Here is a 19,742-nt window from a genome sequence, read left to right on the forward strand (position 1 = left end):
CTTAAGACACATCTATTTATTTCTGGCCTAGGGTTTAGTTTTAGGTGATTTGAGAAGACAGACAGCTTGGATCAGCTCCTGTGATAGCTTCCTAGTATCCTGAGATAGAATGTAACCTAAATATCTGACCTCCTATTGAAAGCCGTACGGGTCTGGATGGGGAGAAACAGGCTCAAGCTCAATCCCTCCAAGACAGAGTGGCTGTGGATGCTGGCATCCCGGTACAGTCAGCTAAATCCGCGGCTGACCATCGGTGGCGAGTCATTGGCCCCGATGGAGAGGGTCCGCAACTTAGGCGTCCTCCTGGATGAACGGCTGTCTCTAGAAGATCATTTGACGGCCATCTCCAGGAGAGCGTTCTACCAGGTTCGCCTGGTACGCCAGTTGCGCCCCTTTCTGGACCGGGATGCCCTATGCACGGTCACTCACGCTTTTCGTGACGTCTCGCCTGGATTACTGCAATGCTCTCTACATGGGGCTCCCTTGAAGGGCATCCGGAGGCTACAGTTGGTCAGAATGCAGCTGCTGGTGATAGATGGAGCCCGTGGCTCTCGCATAACACCTATCCTGCGCAGACTGCACTGGCTACCCGTGGCCTTCGGGTGCGCTTCAAGGTTTTGGTGACCACCTTTAAAGCGCTCCATGGCATAGGGCGGGTTATTTACGGGACCGCCTACTGCTACGAATACCTCTCACCGACCTGTGCGCTCTCATGAGAGGGACTCCTCAGTGCCGTCAGCGAGGCAATGTCGTCTGGCGGCGCCCAGGAAGGGCCTTCTCTGTGGGGCTCCCACCCTCTGGAGCGAACTACCCCGGACTTTGTCAGCTTGCGGACCTTGGACCTTCCGCATGGGCTTAAAACACACTTATTTAATTGCGCAGGACTGAGCTAGATTTTAAATTTATGGGTTTTAAATTGGGTTTTATTTCTATATTTTTAATTTTTGGGGCTTTTAGAATAAGTTTTTTAATTGTTTTATATTGTATTTATGTGTTTATGTGTTTTTAAGTGCCTGTAAACCGCCCTGAGTCCTTCGGGAGATAGGGCGGTATATAAATACGATCAAATAAATAAATAAATAAATAAATAAAAAGCTGTGCCTTAGCACGAGAAACCTAATAGCCCCAACGGCTATAGTCAAGAAACAGAATTCAAAATACAATTATGCTCAGAAGGGGCAACCAAGAGCAAGACATCTACATTATGTATTACAACACAACTGCAGTGGTATCATCAACTGGCCACCAGGTGGCTAATTCAATGACCAACACACCTAGTGGGGTTATGGGCAGCTGAGATCAGTTTCACACCTAGGCCTGCCTGCTCAACAGCGGGAGATTTACAGGGGAACATACAAACAACAGCAACCACTCGCAATCCCTTGGAGCACAAGAGTACAGGGTTGGCCTCTCTTGCTTTTTAAACGCCTCCAGTTCCAGCCATGAAGCTAGTGGAGGGTTAAATGTGGCTAAAGTCAACCATTCTGCCCAGTTCTGGTCAACGGTGGGTTATGAGCAGGGGTGAAATGCTACCAGTTCGGACTGGTTTAGGTGAACTGGTAGCAGAGATTGGGGTTGGTTCGCCAAACCAGTAGCAAAGGCTGGCTGGCCATGCCCCTGAACTGGTCTGCAGCCCGCAGTCCTGCCATGCTTGCCTGACTTCCACGCTGCCTTCCCGGAGTCCTGGTGGCCAACTTGCGAAGGCAGGCAAGCGGAAGGCCATGTGGAAGGCAGGCAAGCATGGCAAGGCTGCGGGGAAGGAGCTAGCATCTTATTCCCTCCCCCACAGCCCTGCCATGCTTGCCTGTCTTCCATGCTGCCTTCCCTGTGGTCCCCCACGCCTGCTTGCCTTCCAAGGTCAGTGTCCACCTAACCCTAATCCCCATTCCTTTGGGGGACACTGTGTGTGTGTGTGTGTGTGTGTGTGTGAGTGAGAGAGAGAGAGGGAGAGGGAGAGAGAGAGAGAGAGAGGGAGAGAGTGACTTGACTGATGTCATGTTGGCCATGCCCACCAAGCCACGCCCACAGAACCGGTGGGAAAAATTTTAGATATCACCCCTGGTTATGAGCTCAGGGGAGACAAACACCCACACACATACCCCAAGTACACACTACAAATTGAAAAAATGATTGCCTTACCTTGTCTTTAGCCCTCCAGAGCAGAAAGAGACAGAAGAAAGATATACAATGTAAGTCCACTACTCCAAGTCACTTTTTAAAACCCGATGAAAAATCGAGAAGGGAGGCATCTCCAGGAAATCCCAGAGCACACTTGGTAGGTTCCCCTTCCCGAGGGTTCACAGGACCAAGTACCTGTCCTATCTGGAGTTCCAGAAATGTTATGCAGGTGTTCAGGCGTGACTTGGTAAAAAATAAAAGATGTAATCTGGATTTGTTTTGATAAACCAAATGCGTTTATTCAGCTGAATAAAGATGGATCCTCCCTAAAGGCGGAAGAATCCCGAACACAGTGTAAGGTAGATATTTATAAATTTCTTTGCTTTCATTTAGTTACATAAGAGGAAGCTGACACACAACAGATAAGGTAGAGAGCAGGGGTGTCAAACTCAAGGCCGGGGGCCCAGATCTGGCCAGCAGGGTGCTTAGATATGGCCCATGGGGCCTCCCTGGAAATAGAGAAAACCGGCCCGTCTCTGCCAGCAAAAATGGAGCTCAGGGTGGGCGCACATAGCCCTCCCGAGCTCCATTTTTGCTGGCAGAGGGTTGCAGGAGGCCATTACAGTTGAAATGGAGCTTGGGAGCCTGTTTTCGTTGGCAGAGTGCTTGAGCCACCACAGGTGCCCCTGACATGAGTATGTCGAGCTGGCCACGCTCACCCTGCCCCCACCCCTCCGCCCCCACCAAGGTCAAACACAATCTTGATGCAGCTCTCAGTGAAATTGAGCATAGATATAGAAATGATAAAAATACTCAAGCAGGCCAATGTCACTGTGGGTTAGACATTGGTCACATGTCTAAGCCACAGGTTAGTGGTTTCCTTTGGAAATTTTCATAGCCTCAAAGGTCTGCAGAGGCCTGAACTTTAACTCTGCTATCTCAGCATAAGTTTCCTTTTGCCAGTCATCAAATTCCCGATCAACAGAATGGAAATTATTCTTTTGTACAGAGGCAAGGAACTGTATATGTATATGTATATGTATCATGTATTGTAATTTTTTTAAGGTTTATATGTACCAGATTTAGATCACAATATGTTGACTGTGTCTTGCTTAGACAATAAAGGATATGGAAGTCATTTTTGCAAAGGGCATATGCAAAGTCATAAAGAATAGGCACACTTGAAACTAAACAATTTATGCTTTCAACCACAAGGAAACTGGGAGTAGTTTGCAAGCAATCTTTTCTAATGAACCAAAGCCTAATGCACGTGCACATTTATTATACAGAAGGAAGGTTGGGTCCTGCAAGCTTTAAAGTATTGCCTGACCTGGCTTGAAGGTAAAAGGTTGTGACAATTATGTGCAACGAGGGAAAATCAAAAGTTTAAGCTGCCACCAAAAGAAGTTATTGGAAATCTGAGGAGATTTGCCAGTTGATGCTTCCGTTCTCAGGTGGGGAGCGGACACCTGCGGCTTCCTCCTGCCTGTCCCTAAACGGGGGCGGGGGTGGGGGCAGCCGGGCGGCTTTTACCCAGAGGGGCCCCCGGGCCGATTTCTAGCCGGAGGGGCCGCAAGGGACGCCGTCACCCTCGAGCGCCGGCAGCCAGGTGCCATTCGCGGGGCCGGAAGGCGGGGAACGGCACCGCAGCCCAGGCCGGAATGCGACCACGGCCACCTCGGCGGGTTGCGCAAAGGATGCTTCGGAAGGGCAACCGGGCGGTGGCGGCTTCCCTTCCAGCTCGGGGCCTGCGCGACCGCACCCTCCAAGGGGAACCGGGCAAGCCCCGCCGATCGCCGGCCCGCAGCGTCGCCCGGACTCCGTGCCGGGGCGGCTGGGCACCGGGCCGGGCTGGCGAGGCGAAGCGCGGCGACTGAGCATGCTCCGGGGGCGGGAGACGCGGCGCGAGGGCGGCCGGCCCGGCACTGGCCAAGCGGGCGAGACCCACTGCGGAGCGCGGGCGTGGCCGGCAGGAGCCCCCGTGGAGCCCGCAGGCCGGCGCCCCTCTCAGCGCCGGGGCCGCCCGGGAGGACTGAAGCCAGGCGGCGGCGGGGCAAGTGGGTGAGGCTCGGGCTCAGCCCGTCCCCTGTGCTGGGCGGCGCGACTTCCAGCCGGAGCCGGGACGGGCGCAGAAAAGGATGCCAGTCCGGCCGCGGCCGGCACGCTTTCGGCGGGGGTGGGGGGAAGGTGGTAGGTAGAGCGAAGGCGGGGCGGGTGCCGGAGGGGGGAGTGGGCGATGTCTTCCCCCGCCTCGGGCTCTGCAGCGGGAGCGACGCTGCAGCCGGGCCGCCTTGGGTAGCTCGGGGGTCGGGCAGAGGGGGGGGGGGTCGGGCTGCGCTCTGCCATGCGAAGGCCGGGCCTTGGCGCTCCGTGCCGGCGGGACCCTGCAGCTGCTCCCTTCGAGCCCGACGGCGAGGCAGGCGGCGGTCGGCGGCTTCCGGCTCCGGTGAGCGGCTGCCGGGGCTGCTGCGCGGAGGTCAAACGCCCGGCCTCCGTCCAGCGGGCGTCCGAGGAACGTGGGCGGGAGAAGCCTGGCTGGGGCCCCGGGGGAGGCCGGAGGGGCGCTGGGCCGACGCTGACCCGCTTTGGGCCTCAGAGACCTCCTGGGAGGGGCCGTCCCGGAGGAATAGCGGGCTGGGAGACGCGCCTTCGCTTCAGGGCTCCCCGCGAGGTCCATGGCGGCGGATTGAGCTCGTGCCTTGAGGGAACCGCCTTGCCCCATCCAAAGCCTCCGCCTCAAGTGCTAACGTGACCTGAAACCTTTTCCTCTAGGCTAGCGGGGGCGTCGGCAGCGAAGAGGTTAAATTGAGCCTTTTGTGAGTCGCCTCAAACTGACCAGCCAAGTGGGCCTCCAGAGTCCGGTGGACCTCGCTGGAGTCCAGAGGGTTGGAAGCTTTCATACAACCCACTTATCCTCCCTTAACTTAATCGAGCTATATTTCACTAACATGGGCTGCCCTCTGCACTGTGCCCAAGGGCCACTCACCTGTATAAAAAGGTAAAGGTTCCCCTCGCGCACATACGTGCTACTCATTCCCGACTCTAGGGGGCGGTGCTCATCTCCGTTTCAAAGCCAAAGAGCCAGCGCTGTCAGAAGGCGTCTCCCTGGTCATGTGGCCGGTATAACTAAACGCCAAAGGCCCACGGAACACTGTTACCTTCCCACCAGAAGTGGTCCCTGTTTTTTCTACTTGCATTTTTTACGTGCTTTCAAACTGCTAGGTTGGCAGAAGCTGGGACAAGTAACTCACCTGTATACACCACCTTAAGAATGCATCACACCCATCTTAGTCATAATGCCACTAACTGGTGTTGGTGGTAGCATTACAAGGTGTTCAGAATCTCTGGAAATGGAGAAGCATATAAGTTGCAGTAATTGATATATCAGTAGATTAAAGTTAACCTGGCTGTGAATCGAATGAAACAGAATATGGATTGACCAAGTTTTGAATCTTCTCTAATGGATTCGATGAGTTTTGTTGGCTGTTGTTGCTGGGTTTGCTACTTCTTAGTAGATTTACACACACACCCCGCCTTTTCCTGCAGAATCTCCCTCCTCTAATTTCCCACCAGCAATCCCTAAAGTGAGGGAAGTGAGGCCGAAAGGGTGCCTGGTCCCAGTTCCCAGGTCAGCTTCCCTGGCAGATAATGGGGAACCTGTACTCCCTGTTACTAAATCCAACCCCCAACCACTTGTCCTCCACCACCACCAGCACCGCGATTCCCATGGCACTGTGGGCTGCATATGTGGGTCTCCTCAGCCTCCAAGAAGCAGTGACTTGGGGCAGGCAAGCCTTGGTGTGGCTGGAGTTGGAGTGAGTCTGTTGGGCAAGGCTGGTAGTGCAGCAGGGGCTTTGGGGGCTGCAGAGCTGCTGTAGTCTTGGCGTTGCATCTCCTCCCCCCAACCCCCAGCCATTGTGATGGCATAAGTACAGCCTTCCCGAGCAGCCCCAAAGCTCCCAAGGCCGGCATTCTGGTTCCAGGGCTAGCCCAGTGGGGCCAAGCGCAGCACCAAGCAGGTGGGCAGCCAAGCCTGGCCAGGATCTGCCTGCCCCCTCCCTCCCCACCTCCTGGGCATGGAGAGGGCAGAGGGGTTGATCCTGGGAGGCCCCTGAGATCTTGGTTTCCCCCATTTTTCTTCTAGGGGGTGGTGAGATGTGCTGAAAAAGATGTGTTTTATAAAGGCAGGGTAGATCAGCTTAAATTAAGCAGACCGACACAAGCAATTAAGTTTCTTCTAGGTGTTAAAGCAAATATTTGTGTCCTATCAACTGACACTGTTGCAAAATTTTGGCTGACATTCTGTAGGAATCTTTCCAGGGCCCTGTCCCCTGGTAGTCCTGTCCAAGGTGAAGCAGGCCCTCTTTGGGTGCAGATATTCTTCCGCCTTCTATGCTTGACCTGTCAAAATAGATAAGGATATTCTGGCACAATTTGTTTGCGAGGTGTCCACGCTGGCTCCTAGCGATTTCAACATGCTTATCCGAGGGCTCACAAACATGGTTTCGATGGATTGTTTGAACACCTTTTTTTTTTTTTTTTTGCATTTATATCCCGCCCTTCTCCGAAGACTCAGGGCGGCTTACATTGTGTTAAGCAATAGTCTTCATCCATTTGTATACTATATACAAAGTCAACTTATTGCCCCCCAACATTCTGGGTCCTCATTTTACCTACCTTATAAAGGATGGAAGGCTGAGTCAACCTTGGGCCTGGTGGGACTTGAACCTGCAATATTGCAAGCAGTTGCTGTTAATAATAGGCTGCATTAGCCTGTTGCGGCTTACAGAAACCAAGTTGTGCCTCTGTGGTTTCCCCAGGTCCTCCCTTCGTCTGCTTTTTGAGGATGGGGATGAGGTGAGCTGTTCCCCAGTCTCCCAGGCCCTTTTCCATATTTATATACCATATATACACATATATATTAAAATGACCTTCCCTATGTTAGAAAGTCAAAGACCGTGCAGGTCTGCTGGAAGTGGAGGGGTTGTGAGGTTGAGAAGGCAGAACCCAGAGATTCTGCCCCTGTTTTTTCCAGTGAGGAAAATGAAGCTGTGGCTGGTTGTGGTTGTGCCACTGGGGGGGGGGAGGAGAGAACCAGCTGCTGAGGATGGACCAGGGGGGCAAGAGAGAATTTCACTAAAGGATTGTCTCCCATGCAGTTGCTCGTGAAAGGGGTGACAGAACCTGTCCCAGTCAACTTGGGCCAGTCTTGGAGAAGGGCCTGGGAGACTGGGGAACAGCTCACCCACTGATCCTGGGCTCCCGTTACTACAAGCCTTAATTTATTGTTAAGGTTTAGATTTTCTGAGTTTCTAAAATTTCTAAAAATGGAACATAGAGCAGTAGGGTTGGAAAGGGCATGGAGGTCTTCTAATTCAACCACTTGCTCAGCAGGAGACCCTAGGCCAGTGATGGCTAACTTTTTTTTTCCTCGCGTGCCAAAAGCGTGGGTGCAACAGAATGCGTGTCCACATACATAATGCAATGCCCCCCCACACCCTACCCCCCCCTGCATGTGCGTGCAAGCCCCCCCCCTGCACTGCCCCCCTGCGCAGGCATGTGTGACCCCCCCTTGTGCTTCCCCCTACACCCTGTTTTGGGCCTAGCAGGCCTCCCTGAAGCTTCCACAGGCTGGAAACAGCCTTTTTCCGGATTTCCGGTAGGCCCGTTTTTCACCCTCCCAGAGCCTCCCCACGAGCCCTGTACTTACCTGGCATCCAAAATAGGCCGCATGGAGACTCCTGGGAGGGGAGGAGCGGCATGGGCATATGTGCGCGTCTCCCGCATGTGCGGCAGAGACCCGAAAATCAGCTGGTTGGTGGGAGGTGCGCGTGCACGGTGGAGCTGACCTAGGGTGGTGGCTTGCATGCCCACACAAATGGCTGCAGTGCCATAATGTTCACCATCTGTGCCATTCCAGACAAATGGCTGTTCGATCTCTTCTTAAAAACCTCCAGTGATCGAGCACCCACAGCTTCGTGAGGCAATTAATTGTTCTCGGTATCAGGAAATTTCTATTTAATTCTAGGCTGGTTCTCTCTTTAATCTTCTACCAATAGTGTAGTTCCATTGAGGAAAACCAGCCGAGTGCAGTTGGTCTATCACACGTTGTTCTATCCTTCCAAAAAGTAGGCTGGGATCTATTTTATCAAATGCCTTACTGAAGTCTAAATAAACTCTGTTCACAGCATTTTTCTAATCCACTAATTCAGTCACTTTGTCAAAGAAAGCAATAAAGCTTGTCTAGCACAGGGGTGTCAAACTCAAGGGCTGTGGGCCGGATCCGGCTTAAATCTAGCCCACGGGGCCAGCCTGGAAATATCCAAGGACCTACCTGCAGTGCCTCTGCTGGTCAAACGGGCCATGCGGAGGGCTCGCAAGGCCCCCACGCTGCCTGTTTTGGCCTCCCCAGCCTCCAGCAACACTCCACTAACCAAAAATGGTTTGGCTCCTTTCTACAAGGATGGTCCCCATTGGTGTTGAAAGGGAGCAAGAGACCAAACGACGGCTGCTCCTTGTCCTCCACTCCTCTTTAACACCCACATGAAGCCGCTGGGTGGGATCACCATGGGTGGAGGGATCACCAATATGCGGATGGTTCTCAATACTTCTGTATTTCCACCCTTGGTGGCCCACGTGGCTGCCCTCTCAGTCCCTGGGAGGAGAGGTTCAGCCCTGTGCACATTTCAACCGGGACTGGGAAGGAGGATTTCAGGCTGGCACAAGGGAAACCCTTCGAGCAGCTCCTCTTTTTCACTGGGCACCCCAGTCTTCAGGGCGAGAGAGGCTGTAGCTTGGGACTGGGCCTTCCCTGGTTCACAGGCCGACGGGCTTTTCCGCAGCGCAGCTCTTCTGCGAGTGCTGAGATGAGGTTGGGGCATTGGACTGGGGAGCATCTTCCTCAGAGGCAGGCCCCCAGACACCCTCCCTCCTTCCCTGGGGGACCAGCCCAGGAGCCAGTCTAGTGATGAAGCCCCCCCCCTCAGGCACAGACGTTTTGGGCCAGTCTCTCTCAGCCCAGCCTACCTCACAGGAGTATTGTTGAGAAAATGGGAGGAAACATCTAATGCAGCTTGAGTTTCTGGTGAGGTGTGAACTAAATACAAGCAGCTGCCTGAAGATGGTCCTTTTCCCTCTGTTTGCAGCATTCTCCCAATCCCGGCGGCTACACAATCACAAGATGGTGCTTGACTCTCCGGCCTATCATCCACCATTGCATCCGGGGGTTTTCCATGCAGACCCACAGCCTGGGAGAGGTGGGAGGAAGAAAGAGAGCCCTCCATGTGTCAAGGGGCAGCCGGGCCCTTTCCTGTCCTCTTCTTCGTCTCCAGAGTCGGATTCTTCGGGGCCTGGAAGGAGGACCAAGCAGCCAAAACTACTCCGGGGCTTGGGAGGGCCCCCCGCGCTGCACCCCTGCCTCGCCTTGCAGGGCCCTTGCAGCTGGATGCACCGGAGTGACAGCAGCTGCCTGGTGAACCAGAAGACCTGGGCGCGGGGTCAGATCCGCAGCGCTGCCTCCCTCCCTCACCTGCCCAGGGCCAGAGCAGAGGAGGGGGCATGCCGAGCCGGGAAGAGAAGCCCCTGTTTACTGGTGGCCCTACGGCCAGCCAACCTGGAGGCGGAGCGAGAGCGATTCTTCCGGTCTTCGTTTGCCTACAACCCTCAGTTTGAATATGGGGAGTCTGTCCCTGAAGCCGTGCTGGAAAAATACCGAGAAGCCTCTGGGCAGTTCCTGGTGCAGGTAGCCTTCCCTCTGGCCGGCTCATGCAGCTCTTGCCCAAAGGGAGCCCATCAAAGGGAAGCTGCCTTGGTTGGATGAGGACCATTGGAGGCGGCCAAAGAGGTTCTTGAGTCCAGGCAGCAGGATTCCCTGTGCCATCCCTGCTGAGAGAATGCCTTAGCATTGGCATCCCTGGAGGCCCCATGCCACAGGCCCTTCCCAAAGCCATGGAAGGGAGCCCGGAATCAGCACCCCAGGAGAAGCAGTGGCGCTGTCCCTGGCCAGGCCACATAAAACTTCCCTCCAGGTGCTGCTGGGAGCAGAACGTTCTCACCTAGGCTTCCCCAGCAGCACGAAGCCGAGTCCACGTCCCGATAAACCTCTTTTATTTAATTTATAGTGAATTCCTCTCCAGCAAAGTCTTTCCTCTCCCACAATCTTTCAAGATAGTTCACAATTACCGACCTTTTATCAGGCTTGGAGAGTGGCCAGGCCAATATCTTTCAGATGCCACAATACTTGGCAAGAATGCAGGAATGAACTAATTGTTTCCTGAAAACACCCCTTCCCTTTCACGCCTCTTTTATTCCCCCTGGGAGGGGCCCTTCATCATCCACCTGTGGTTTTACTCCCAAATCGTCCCTTGTTCCTTAGCTGTTCCCTTCGCCTGGCAACTCTGCGCATGCGCACACTGGGAACAGGCTCCAGCTGTTCGTCTGCCTCACTGATGTCTGACTCCGAAGGCAGCCGATACCTGTCATACGGCCCTGGCCCCATCTCTGCCTCCAGTGCAGAGCAGCGGTGCCAAGCCCAGCCTTCCTCCCGGTGCCCTGCCAGGGTGGTCAGCAAGAAGGACCTGCCAGGGGAAGGAGGGCGGGGTTGGGGGGGAGAGCAGGTTCTGCTCATCGCTGGACCTTGTTTTGCAGCTCCTTGGCTCATGCCAAGATGTTGAGCTGATTTCCCAAATTCTCAGACTTTCTGTTCTGGCAGCATGCCATCTGGGAAATCTTTAAGCCAGAGGCTCGACTGTTTGACCCCGTTCTTTTCCTGGTCTTGTCATGATGCGCACAACAACACAGATGGTTATTTTACACTAGCATCTTGGTAGCGGCAGCCTCCCCAAACTGGATCCTTAATTCACAATCAATTACAAATTGACCACTAGCCCCAGGATATCTCCCAATTACCCCCAGTTTAGGAACACGGCTTTGAGTAAATCGGTTTCCTCCCTTACAAAAGAGGAATTTTAAAAATGGCAGCCTCAAAGAATACGATAAAATGGGAGGATCTTGTGCCACCATACCAGCACTTCTGTGCCATCACATTTGCCATTGCAGTAAGGCTAAGCAACTGCAAACCGAATTGCTTCCAAGGAGTTTCTGGTATGGGGCCTGGCGTGCTGATAACCCCTTGGGGCTACCATGGCCGGTATTCGCCAATTTGATTTTCAGATGTTGATACTTTATGACCTTCTCCAGTTCTATCCCCTGGTGGTGATATTATTATGCTGCAAAATGGCAACTGGTTTCCTATAACGCCCCAAACCCTAAACCTAGACTAGCAAGACAACATTTATTGCTCATGTATTCATGGAACATGAGAAGTCCCCGTAATCAACGACAGTTACTTAATGTGATGATCTGATTCAGATAACATGCTAATATAAGGAATGATTCCATAACCACCTCAATATTTATCTAGTCTAGTGAGATTTGTGAATCCAGTCTTCAGGTCAGCTACCTGGATGTTCAGGGCAACCCTAATTGGTCCCACCCGAGAGCTTCTGATATCCACTTCATGTATCTGTTGCAGGCTACTGGAATAATCAATGCTGTCCTTCAAAAATATGGTACTTATGAGAGCTTTCAGGCCTCCAATGGTGGAAAGCTACTTACCAAATGCCAAATCTGGTCCATCACCAGGAAGTATATGCAGAAGGAAGGCTGCTCTGGAGAGGTGAGTTCTGGGGTTCTGCTCCAAGGGGAACCATCCTGAGATATCCTGTCTCCATTGTCTTCCTTCTGCCTCTTTTCTCCAGGTGGTGGTTCAGCTCACAGAAGACCTCCTTTCCCAGGCGGTCATGATGGTGGAAAATAGCCGCCCAACTTTAGCGATCAACCTCTCTGGAGCGCGTCAGAACTGGCTGGAGGGCATGCTGCGCCATGAGATAGGTCAGCCCTGAAGGATCTCTCCCACTTTTGCCAGATGTCTTAAAAGTGAACTTAGATAGAATAGAATAGAATAGAATTTTATTGGCCAAGTGTGATTGGACACACAAGGAATTTGTCTTGGTGCATATGCTCTCAGTGTACATAAAAGAAAAGATACGTTCATCAAGGTACAACATTTACAACACAATTGATGATCAATATATCAATATAAATCATAAGGATTGCCAGCAACAAGTTATAGTCATACAGTCATAAGTGGAAAGAGATTGGTGATGGGAACTATGAAACGATTAATAGTAGTGCAGATTCAGTAAATAGTCTGACAGTGTTGAGGGAATTATTTGTTTAGCAGAGTGATGGCCTTCGGGAAAAAACTGTTCTTGTGTCTAGTTGTTCTGGTGTGCAGTGCTCTATAGCTGCTTTTGAGGGTAGGAGTTGAAACAGTTTATGTCCAGGATGCGAGGGATCTGCAAATATTTTCACGGCCCTCTTCTTGATTCGTGCAGTATACAGGTCCTCAATGGAAGGCAAGTTGGTAGCAATTATTTTTTCTGCAGTTCTAATTATCCTCTGAAGTCTGTGTTTTTCTTGTTGGGTTGCAGAACCGAACCAGACAGTTATAGAGGTGCAAATGAGGTGCAAATGAGAGATCATTTGGAAATTCATAAAACACGTTGGCCTTAGTGAGATGGGAAGTGACATAGAGGGTTTTTTTCTTTTTCTGAATTGGTTGGAGCTTCAGATTTAAAGAAACTCAAGGAAAGCAAAACCACAGCTTGAGGTTTGAGCCAACTTGGAACTGGTTTATCCAGCTCCAGTGTAAATACTCCAAGTGTGGTTTATATTTTGTAGGGAGTTTTTGGCAATACAGGGATAGTCCTCAGCTTATGGCCACAATTAAGCTCCAAATTTCTATTAACTGAGTAACTTAATTGTTAAGTGAATTTTGTCTATTTTGCCCATTTTCTTGCCAAAGCTGTTAACTTTCAGTGAACGAGTTGTTAACTGAATCACTGCAGGTGAAGGTCAGTAACAGGACTGTTAAGTGAATCCGGTTTCCCGATCGACTTTGCTTGTCAGAAGGTTACAAAGTTGATCACATGACCCTGAGACATTGCAACCATCATAAATATGAGTCAGTTGCCAACCATCTGAATTTTGATCACATGACCATGGTAATGCTGCAACAGGCATAAGTGTGAGGAATGCTTGTCACTTTTTCAGTGTCGTAACTTCGAACAGTCACTAAATGGTTGTGACGGGAGGACTCATTATTATCAATCTAGCCATTGTCTATCTGCTGCAGATGGAGGCTTCTTCCACTTTCTCAACCAAGACGGTTCTAGCTTTCATTTGCCAGTCGGGCCCACCATACAATTCGTTTAGTGATCATTCAAAGTTACAGTGGCACTGAAAAATGTGACTTATGACCATTTTTCATAGTTATGGCCTTTGCAGCATTCGCCCTCTAAGGGTCCGGATAAAATTGGAATATTGAAACTTTTGTTTTGGAATTTTGGAATTAGCTATATAGAACAAACAGCTTCTTGTGGAAAATAGATCCTGTTTTGGTTTTTACAAGATAAAAATAACCAATTTTATAATTTCAAAAAATGGACACTAGGTGGGACTAAACATTTTAGGCAGAGGAAGCATATGCAAAAAACATGCTCACAATGAAAATGCGAAGGAGACTTTTGAAGAACGGAATCAAAATAATAGCCACAATATCAACAATGTAGGTACATCTTGTTTCTGTTTCTATGGATAGATTGTGTCCAAAAGATATTCTTAAGGGAAGGACAGGTGTAGAACAAATTTTATCTGACAAGATAAGAGATAATATCATAGGTGGGTTCACAACTTCAAGCCAAGAGTACAATATGGAAAAAGGATGTTTCACTGAATCCACAAAAGAAAGGTTGACTCAGCCTTCCATCCTTTATAAGGTAGGTAAAATGAGGACCCAGATTGTTGGGGGCAATAAGTTGACTTTGTATATAATATACAAATGGATGAAGACTATTGCTTGACATAGTGTAAGCCGCTCTGAGTCTTCGGAGAAGGGCGGGATATAAATTCAAATAAATAATAAAAAAAAAGGTTGACTCAGCCTTCCATCCTTTATAAGGTAGGTAAAATGAGGACCCAGATTGTTGGGGGCAATAAGTTGACTTTGTATATAATATACAAATGGATGAAGACTATTGCTTGACACAGTGTAAGCCGCCCTGAGTCTTCGGAGAAGGGCGGGATATAAATGCAAATTTTAAAAAAATGGTGGAGGTTTCAAAGAGTAACAGTAAAATACAAATGACCAACCAAGAGAATGACCTGGATAGTTTTACAAAAGAGGCTTATTAAAGTCTTGAAAAACTCTGTGATGGGACAAAGAAGAAATGAAGAGAAATCAAATCAAATATTTGAATGAATTAAAAATTATTTTAAAAATAAAAGGCAGCTGATGAATGGCCAGTTCTGGGAGGGGTAGTGGCTTCATGAGGAGGAAGTCAAGAGTGGTTGTCCTGCTTTCACGGTCCATCTTGTAGCTGGCCCTGAAAACTGGACAGGACGTTTCAGTCATGTTTCAGACCATGATGAAGTAGCGAGATAGGTTTGGAGGAGCTTGTAGATGACCTTTGGTGCATCTATCTGTGTTCTCCTTGATCTCTTGGTGGTTTTTAATACCTTCAGCACTAATGTTCTTCTGAGCTGTCTACCTGAGCTGAGAGGGGGGAACACTGTTTTATGGGAGTTTTGTTCTTTTCTCCAGGACCAGTTTCAGTTGCTGGGGCAGAGGTGGCTCCCTCAGCCTCTTAATTATAGGGTGCTGCAGCTTCTATCCTCTTTCCCCTCATATTCCACAACTACATGAAACATTATGCTGATGATACCTCATGAGATCTTTCAATCCTGGCCTTGGAAAATCAAGGCTCTGTCCCAGTGCTTGGAGGCTGCACAGGTGTGGATGGGAACAACTCAATCTTGCGTGTTTCATGGACGGGATAGCATTTCCCATTCAAGAGTGGTGTGTAGTCTGGGGGTTTCCCAGAATTCTGAGCTCTTGCTAGGAGTGTATAAATGGTGAGCCCAAAGTGTCCGTATTATTTAGGTTAACAATAAGACTTTAAGTAATGTTTTAAAAAATAAAACTACCTAGTTAATGTCTCGTAGTACGAGACATTAACTAGGAGATCCTGGATATTTAACCATTAAAAGATCAATTTATTTCAAGTATTGAAGTGGAATTAACACTGGCATTGGTCTCTAAATATTTTTCAGCCTTGATGCAAAATTCATTTTCACATCATTACTTCTTTCCCATAAACCTATGGTTTCATCTACGTATTCTCTTTCTTCTGGGTGATACATTTTGAAATGTTCTTAGTAAAGTATTTTTTCTTGCAGACAGTAATTCGTAGCTACTGAACAGCTTCTAGATAATATACAAAACTTTCTAATATATTTTCATTGTATTCCCATAATATTTACTCTATAACTATCATGTCTACACAGGTAGAGTTGATAATCATTGGAAAAAAATGCTAGTGTTTCCATTTTGCATTTTGACCTCAGAATCAGTTAAGCAAATTCCTTTGATCTCATGAATCTGTCCTTATTAGGCCTGTTATCAGATTGGCCATGGCAAGTTCCCAAATTGCTTTTTAATTATTGATAAAAGAATTCCATTGGTAATTACATAGCCAAGATCCTTCCCAAATAGAGAATTGCTGATTGCGCGCCACTTACGCCCTTGTCTGGACCAACCTGTAACATGCTTTACGTGGGGCTGCCCCTGAAGAGCACACAGAAGCTTCAGCTGGTTGAAAAGGCAATGGCCCATAGAGTTTGAAATTTCAATCTGCGTGAAATTTCATCTTTTTTACTAGAGCTATGTTGGTTACTGATTTGATTCTGGGTGCAATTCAAGATGCTGGTTATTACCTTCAAAGCCCTACAAAGCGGGTGCTGATTTTTTGAACAAAACGAAGGGATGCTCAATAGAAGCAAAGGCAATTTTCAAAATGAGGTTCTCTTTCCTAGGCACGCACTACATCCGTGGAGTCAACAATGCCTCTCAGCCATGGAACAGCTCCGAAGGCCGCAAGCAATACAGCCTGAAGCCTGCCAACCCCACGGAGGAAGGGCTGGCCAGCCTGCACAGCGTCCTCTTCCGCAAGCAGCCTTTTCTCTGGAGGGCCGCCCTCCTCTACTACACCGTCTGCCAGGCTGGGCGCATGTCCTTCTGCGAACTCTTCCAGGACTTGGGGCACTACGTGCAGGATGCTGGGGTGCGGTGGGAGTACTGCGTGCGAGCTAAGCGAGGCCAGGCCGACACCTCATTGCCAGGTAGGGGGGTGCAACACGGCCACCCCTGAACCTTTCTGGGCCTCCTGACCGCCAGGAGCCAGCTGGCCTACCCTGTGCCTTCTCTTCTGCCTTTCTAGCCAGCTGGTCCCTGTGAGAGAATGCAGGGAAGTGCCTGCCTATCTGCCTGCCTGCCCTCCATTCTGGGGTAAAAGGCCTGTGTGATGGTCGCCATCCCAGTTCCTGATCCTCCTTGCCACAGTCTCTGGAGCCATTGGGCTTTTAAAGTATTTGTCCCTGTGGAGGCTTTGTAGAAATTGACATAAAGGAGGTTGGGGGGGGGCTTCAGCAGCAGCACCCCCCTCCAGGCCACCTCTCTTCTCCCCTCATAAGTTTTCAGAAGCATGGAGGCTGAAAGAAGCGGCCAGTCACAGAGCAAGCAAATGTCTTCCCTCCCAGCCTCCTTCCAAGTCCAAAAGGATTCCTTGGTAACCTTTTCCAGAGGCAGCAGGCACAAAGCCCGTTACAAAAGCTCCCCTTGGCGGGATCTGTGTGATGCCAGGAAAGGTGGGAGGGGGCTCCGAGCTGAAAGCAGGGGTTTGGATCACGTGCACAGTATTGGCTGGTTCTTCTTCATTTGCAGGCTGCTTCAGCAAAGATCAGGTGTACCTGGAAGGAATCCTCCAGATCCTTCGGCATCGACAAAGGATTGATTTCCGGTTGCTGGCTGCTCTGGGGAAGGTACGTGGAGCCCACTTGCTTTTCTCTCTGGCAGAGATAGGTGGAGGGCAAGGAGGAAGGGCTGGCCAGGGGAAATCTTGGATCTCCCATTTCACAATTGCCGAGACCTTTGCTTTTGAGAGGAAAGGGGCCACTCCCCCCCCCCCCATGAAACTAGGTTGCCTGGTGCAAGCTTGGACTTAAGTGATGTTTACACCGACTGAGGAAGGATTAACATTCTCTGAGAAATATTTCTCTAATAGACCCAGGGGCCTGTTTTTATCACTCATTCATTCATCATTCCCACCTTGGGAAACAATATTTGCAAGGGACCTAACTTTAACAAACTGCTCATAAAGCCCCCCTAACTCTAAAGGCTGGCCCAAAGGATCACACGAGTTACCAGGTTTGAAGCAAAAGTCAGTGTGAATGGAAGGCATCATGCTTCAAATCCAGGACAAGTCATACCTAGGTTTATACATTTATGCATTTTCCTCCAGTGAATGGCTTTGGGAGAGTCCCATGGCTTGGGTGGGCGCAGCCAGTGTTTGGCCCTGCTCTTTCCACTGCTCTAGGTAGCCAGCTACAAAACGCGGGCTGTTGTGTGTGCGGTCATCACAGAGAGATTTAAATCAAGTCAAATGTCCTCCGTTCAGGTCTCTTATGAAGATGTGGACCACCTGAAGAAATACGGGGTGCTGGAGAAGGCCCGAATCCCCCACTTCATGCAGGACCTTGAACGGTATATGCAGCAGCTCAACCACATAGTTGCCACCAATTGTCTCAGTGATGAGGAGCTGGAGCTGCTGATGCCGGAGTGAACTGGCTGCTGGCCCCTCTGCACTACTGCGGGACAGGCTGTGCTCTCATGAAGATGCCTGAAGTCCCAAAGGAGAATTTTGTTGGACTTTAGCCTGCTGAAAACAAACGAATGGTTCACGTGTTCTGTTTATTCTATTTATTGGGGGCGTCTGGTTTTGACTGTGAAGTGAAGCAATCGGAGCAAGGCCACTCCTTTTGAGTGTCCTAAGAGAGAATTCAGCTACCTCTCCTGGAACTTTGCTCTCAGCCAGAGATGTTCTTAAGCAGATTGACAAAGATCAGTCTGGATTAGGCCTTTCTTCTGTGGACAGGTTAGTCTGGATAGTTTGGAACCTGCTAAAATATCCTTAGGCAATATTCCCAGGGCTCTCCAATTGAGCCAACTGAGAGTGATCTCCAGATGGCCAGAATTATTATTTTTTTTTTACAATGCTGCTTAAGGGCAGGTGCAGACGTTCTTCAGCATGAGTTTGGTAGTCCTTACTCTCTAATAGTGTTTGAAATTATATCTGTAATTGAGTGAACTTTCAGTCTGGCCTGGTTGTGCTTGACAAAGGCCACACGTGGCTAAAGGGAGCCTGGAAAGACACTGATTAATTTCTGAGTGAATCACAACAGATCCCAAGAATTTCAGACTCCAAATGTTTTACAAGGGCAACAAAGAGCCTCCCTCCCTCGCCTGTTCACCTCCACACTTGCACCTTAATCCTCAGCACACCTGTCCTACTGCCGCCTGATAGCATCTGTTTGCCCTCAGTGGGCTGTGGACTCTAGAAAATGCACGGAAAAACACGCAGAACTGAAGTCTGCCCAGGGCTGGTTTCCAGCCAGGTTCTTAGGCCAAAGGCCTTCGTGTCTGGGCCTGGACAGTATCTCAATAGCAAAATCTATCTTGCCTTCCAAACCACAACTCGCCACCTTGGCCTTTCTCCCAAATGTAAGACACTGAATAGCTGTCCTTATTCTTCTGCTAGTTTAAGCTGAATCTTTTAAGAAATGCCAAACATATTTGGGAGATTGGGCTGCAGTCAGACTGATAAGCCATTTGGCAAGTGGTCGCTCATGGTGGGGAGATGGCTGGGGAAAACGGCAGGGGCCTTCCCTAGAATTGGGCCATTATAATAAAACTAATGCAGTCCCTTAAAAGCTTCCCTATCTTAAGGCAAACGGCTTTAACAGAGGAAGAGCTCTGAGGCTCTCTGGTACAGAAAAGGGTTTTGATGCCTGAGTCTGTCCTACTGGGCTTCTTAGGAGCAGGATCTTCTTATATTTTGCCACCTGAGGGTGGGTGGGTTTTTCTGCCTCTTCTTGCTGTTAAGGATGGAGAAAACGGTCTGCCCTTCCCTAGCAGCCTTCAATAGCCTGATGACCCTATGCCCAGCAAGGCCAGGCCTGTTCTTGAGTGTAACAGTCTCTCCATCCTCAGGTCAAAGGGCAGTTTTTGCTGTTTCAAACTTTGCTTATTTGTGAACCTTTGACCCTCTTCCTCAGCTTTTTTGGTCTGATACCCCATAGATGAGTTGGGACTAAAATGGCAAACTCCCAGGCTGTCACAGCTACTCCATCTTGCAGAATGAACTAGATGAAGGACTAAACTTGGCCTTTTTGCCCTGGGGTCACATCAAACATAAATAGATAAAGAGTCAGATGGGACCCCCCAAAAATCATCGTTGACAGCAGCTTTCGGAAAGGCTTTTGAAGGCAGCCACTTGCATGACTTCATTGCATTTTGTTTATTCCATCTGAACAAGCTGAATCGTCCAGGGAGCTGAAAGGGTTTACAACCATAAATCATTATAAAACCTCCTTAGCAGGCAATGGCCAACGGAACCAACTGTAGCATCCCTCCACTAATAACACTGTAGCATAATTAAGCAATATTA

The 19,742-nt window shown here is 49.7% G+C and overlaps 1 protein-coding gene across 3 annotated transcripts; it reads left to right on the forward strand.

Annotated features, from left to right (window-relative positions):
* The first annotated feature begins 3,704 nt into the window (after positions 1–3,704).
* Positions 3,705–18,383, forward strand: LOC131183987 (microtubule-associated tyrosine carboxypeptidase-like). 3 transcript variants are annotated; one of them, XM_058154829.1, is made up of 7 exons: positions 3,705–4,175; positions 9,264–9,859; positions 11,651–11,794; positions 11,877–12,009; positions 16,054–16,359; positions 16,961–17,058; positions 17,694–18,383. In XM_058154829.1, exons 1-7 carry the CDS (start codon positions 3,998–4,000, stop codon positions 17,856–17,858), a joined length of 1,620 nt encoding a protein of 539 aa, XP_058010812.1. In that variant the 5' UTR covers positions 3,705–3,997; the 3' UTR covers positions 17,859–18,383. The 3 variants fall into 3 exon arrangements, with proteins under 3 accessions (XP_058010812.1, XP_058010813.1, XP_058010814.1); XM_058154830.1 differs by having other exon boundaries at positions 4,040–4,179; positions 16,961–17,836; XM_058154831.1 differs by lacking the exon at positions 3,705–4,175 and adding an exon at positions 4,997–5,116 and having other exon boundaries at positions 16,961–17,836.
* Positions 18,384–19,742: the final 1,359 nt, after the last annotated feature.

Source organism: Ahaetulla prasina, chromosome 12, assembly GCF_028640845.1.
Source record: "Ahaetulla prasina isolate Xishuangbanna chromosome 12, ASM2864084v1, whole genome shotgun sequence".
In the NCBI taxonomy this organism is placed as follows: Eukaryota; Metazoa; Chordata; class Lepidosauria; order Squamata; family Colubridae; genus Ahaetulla; species Ahaetulla prasina.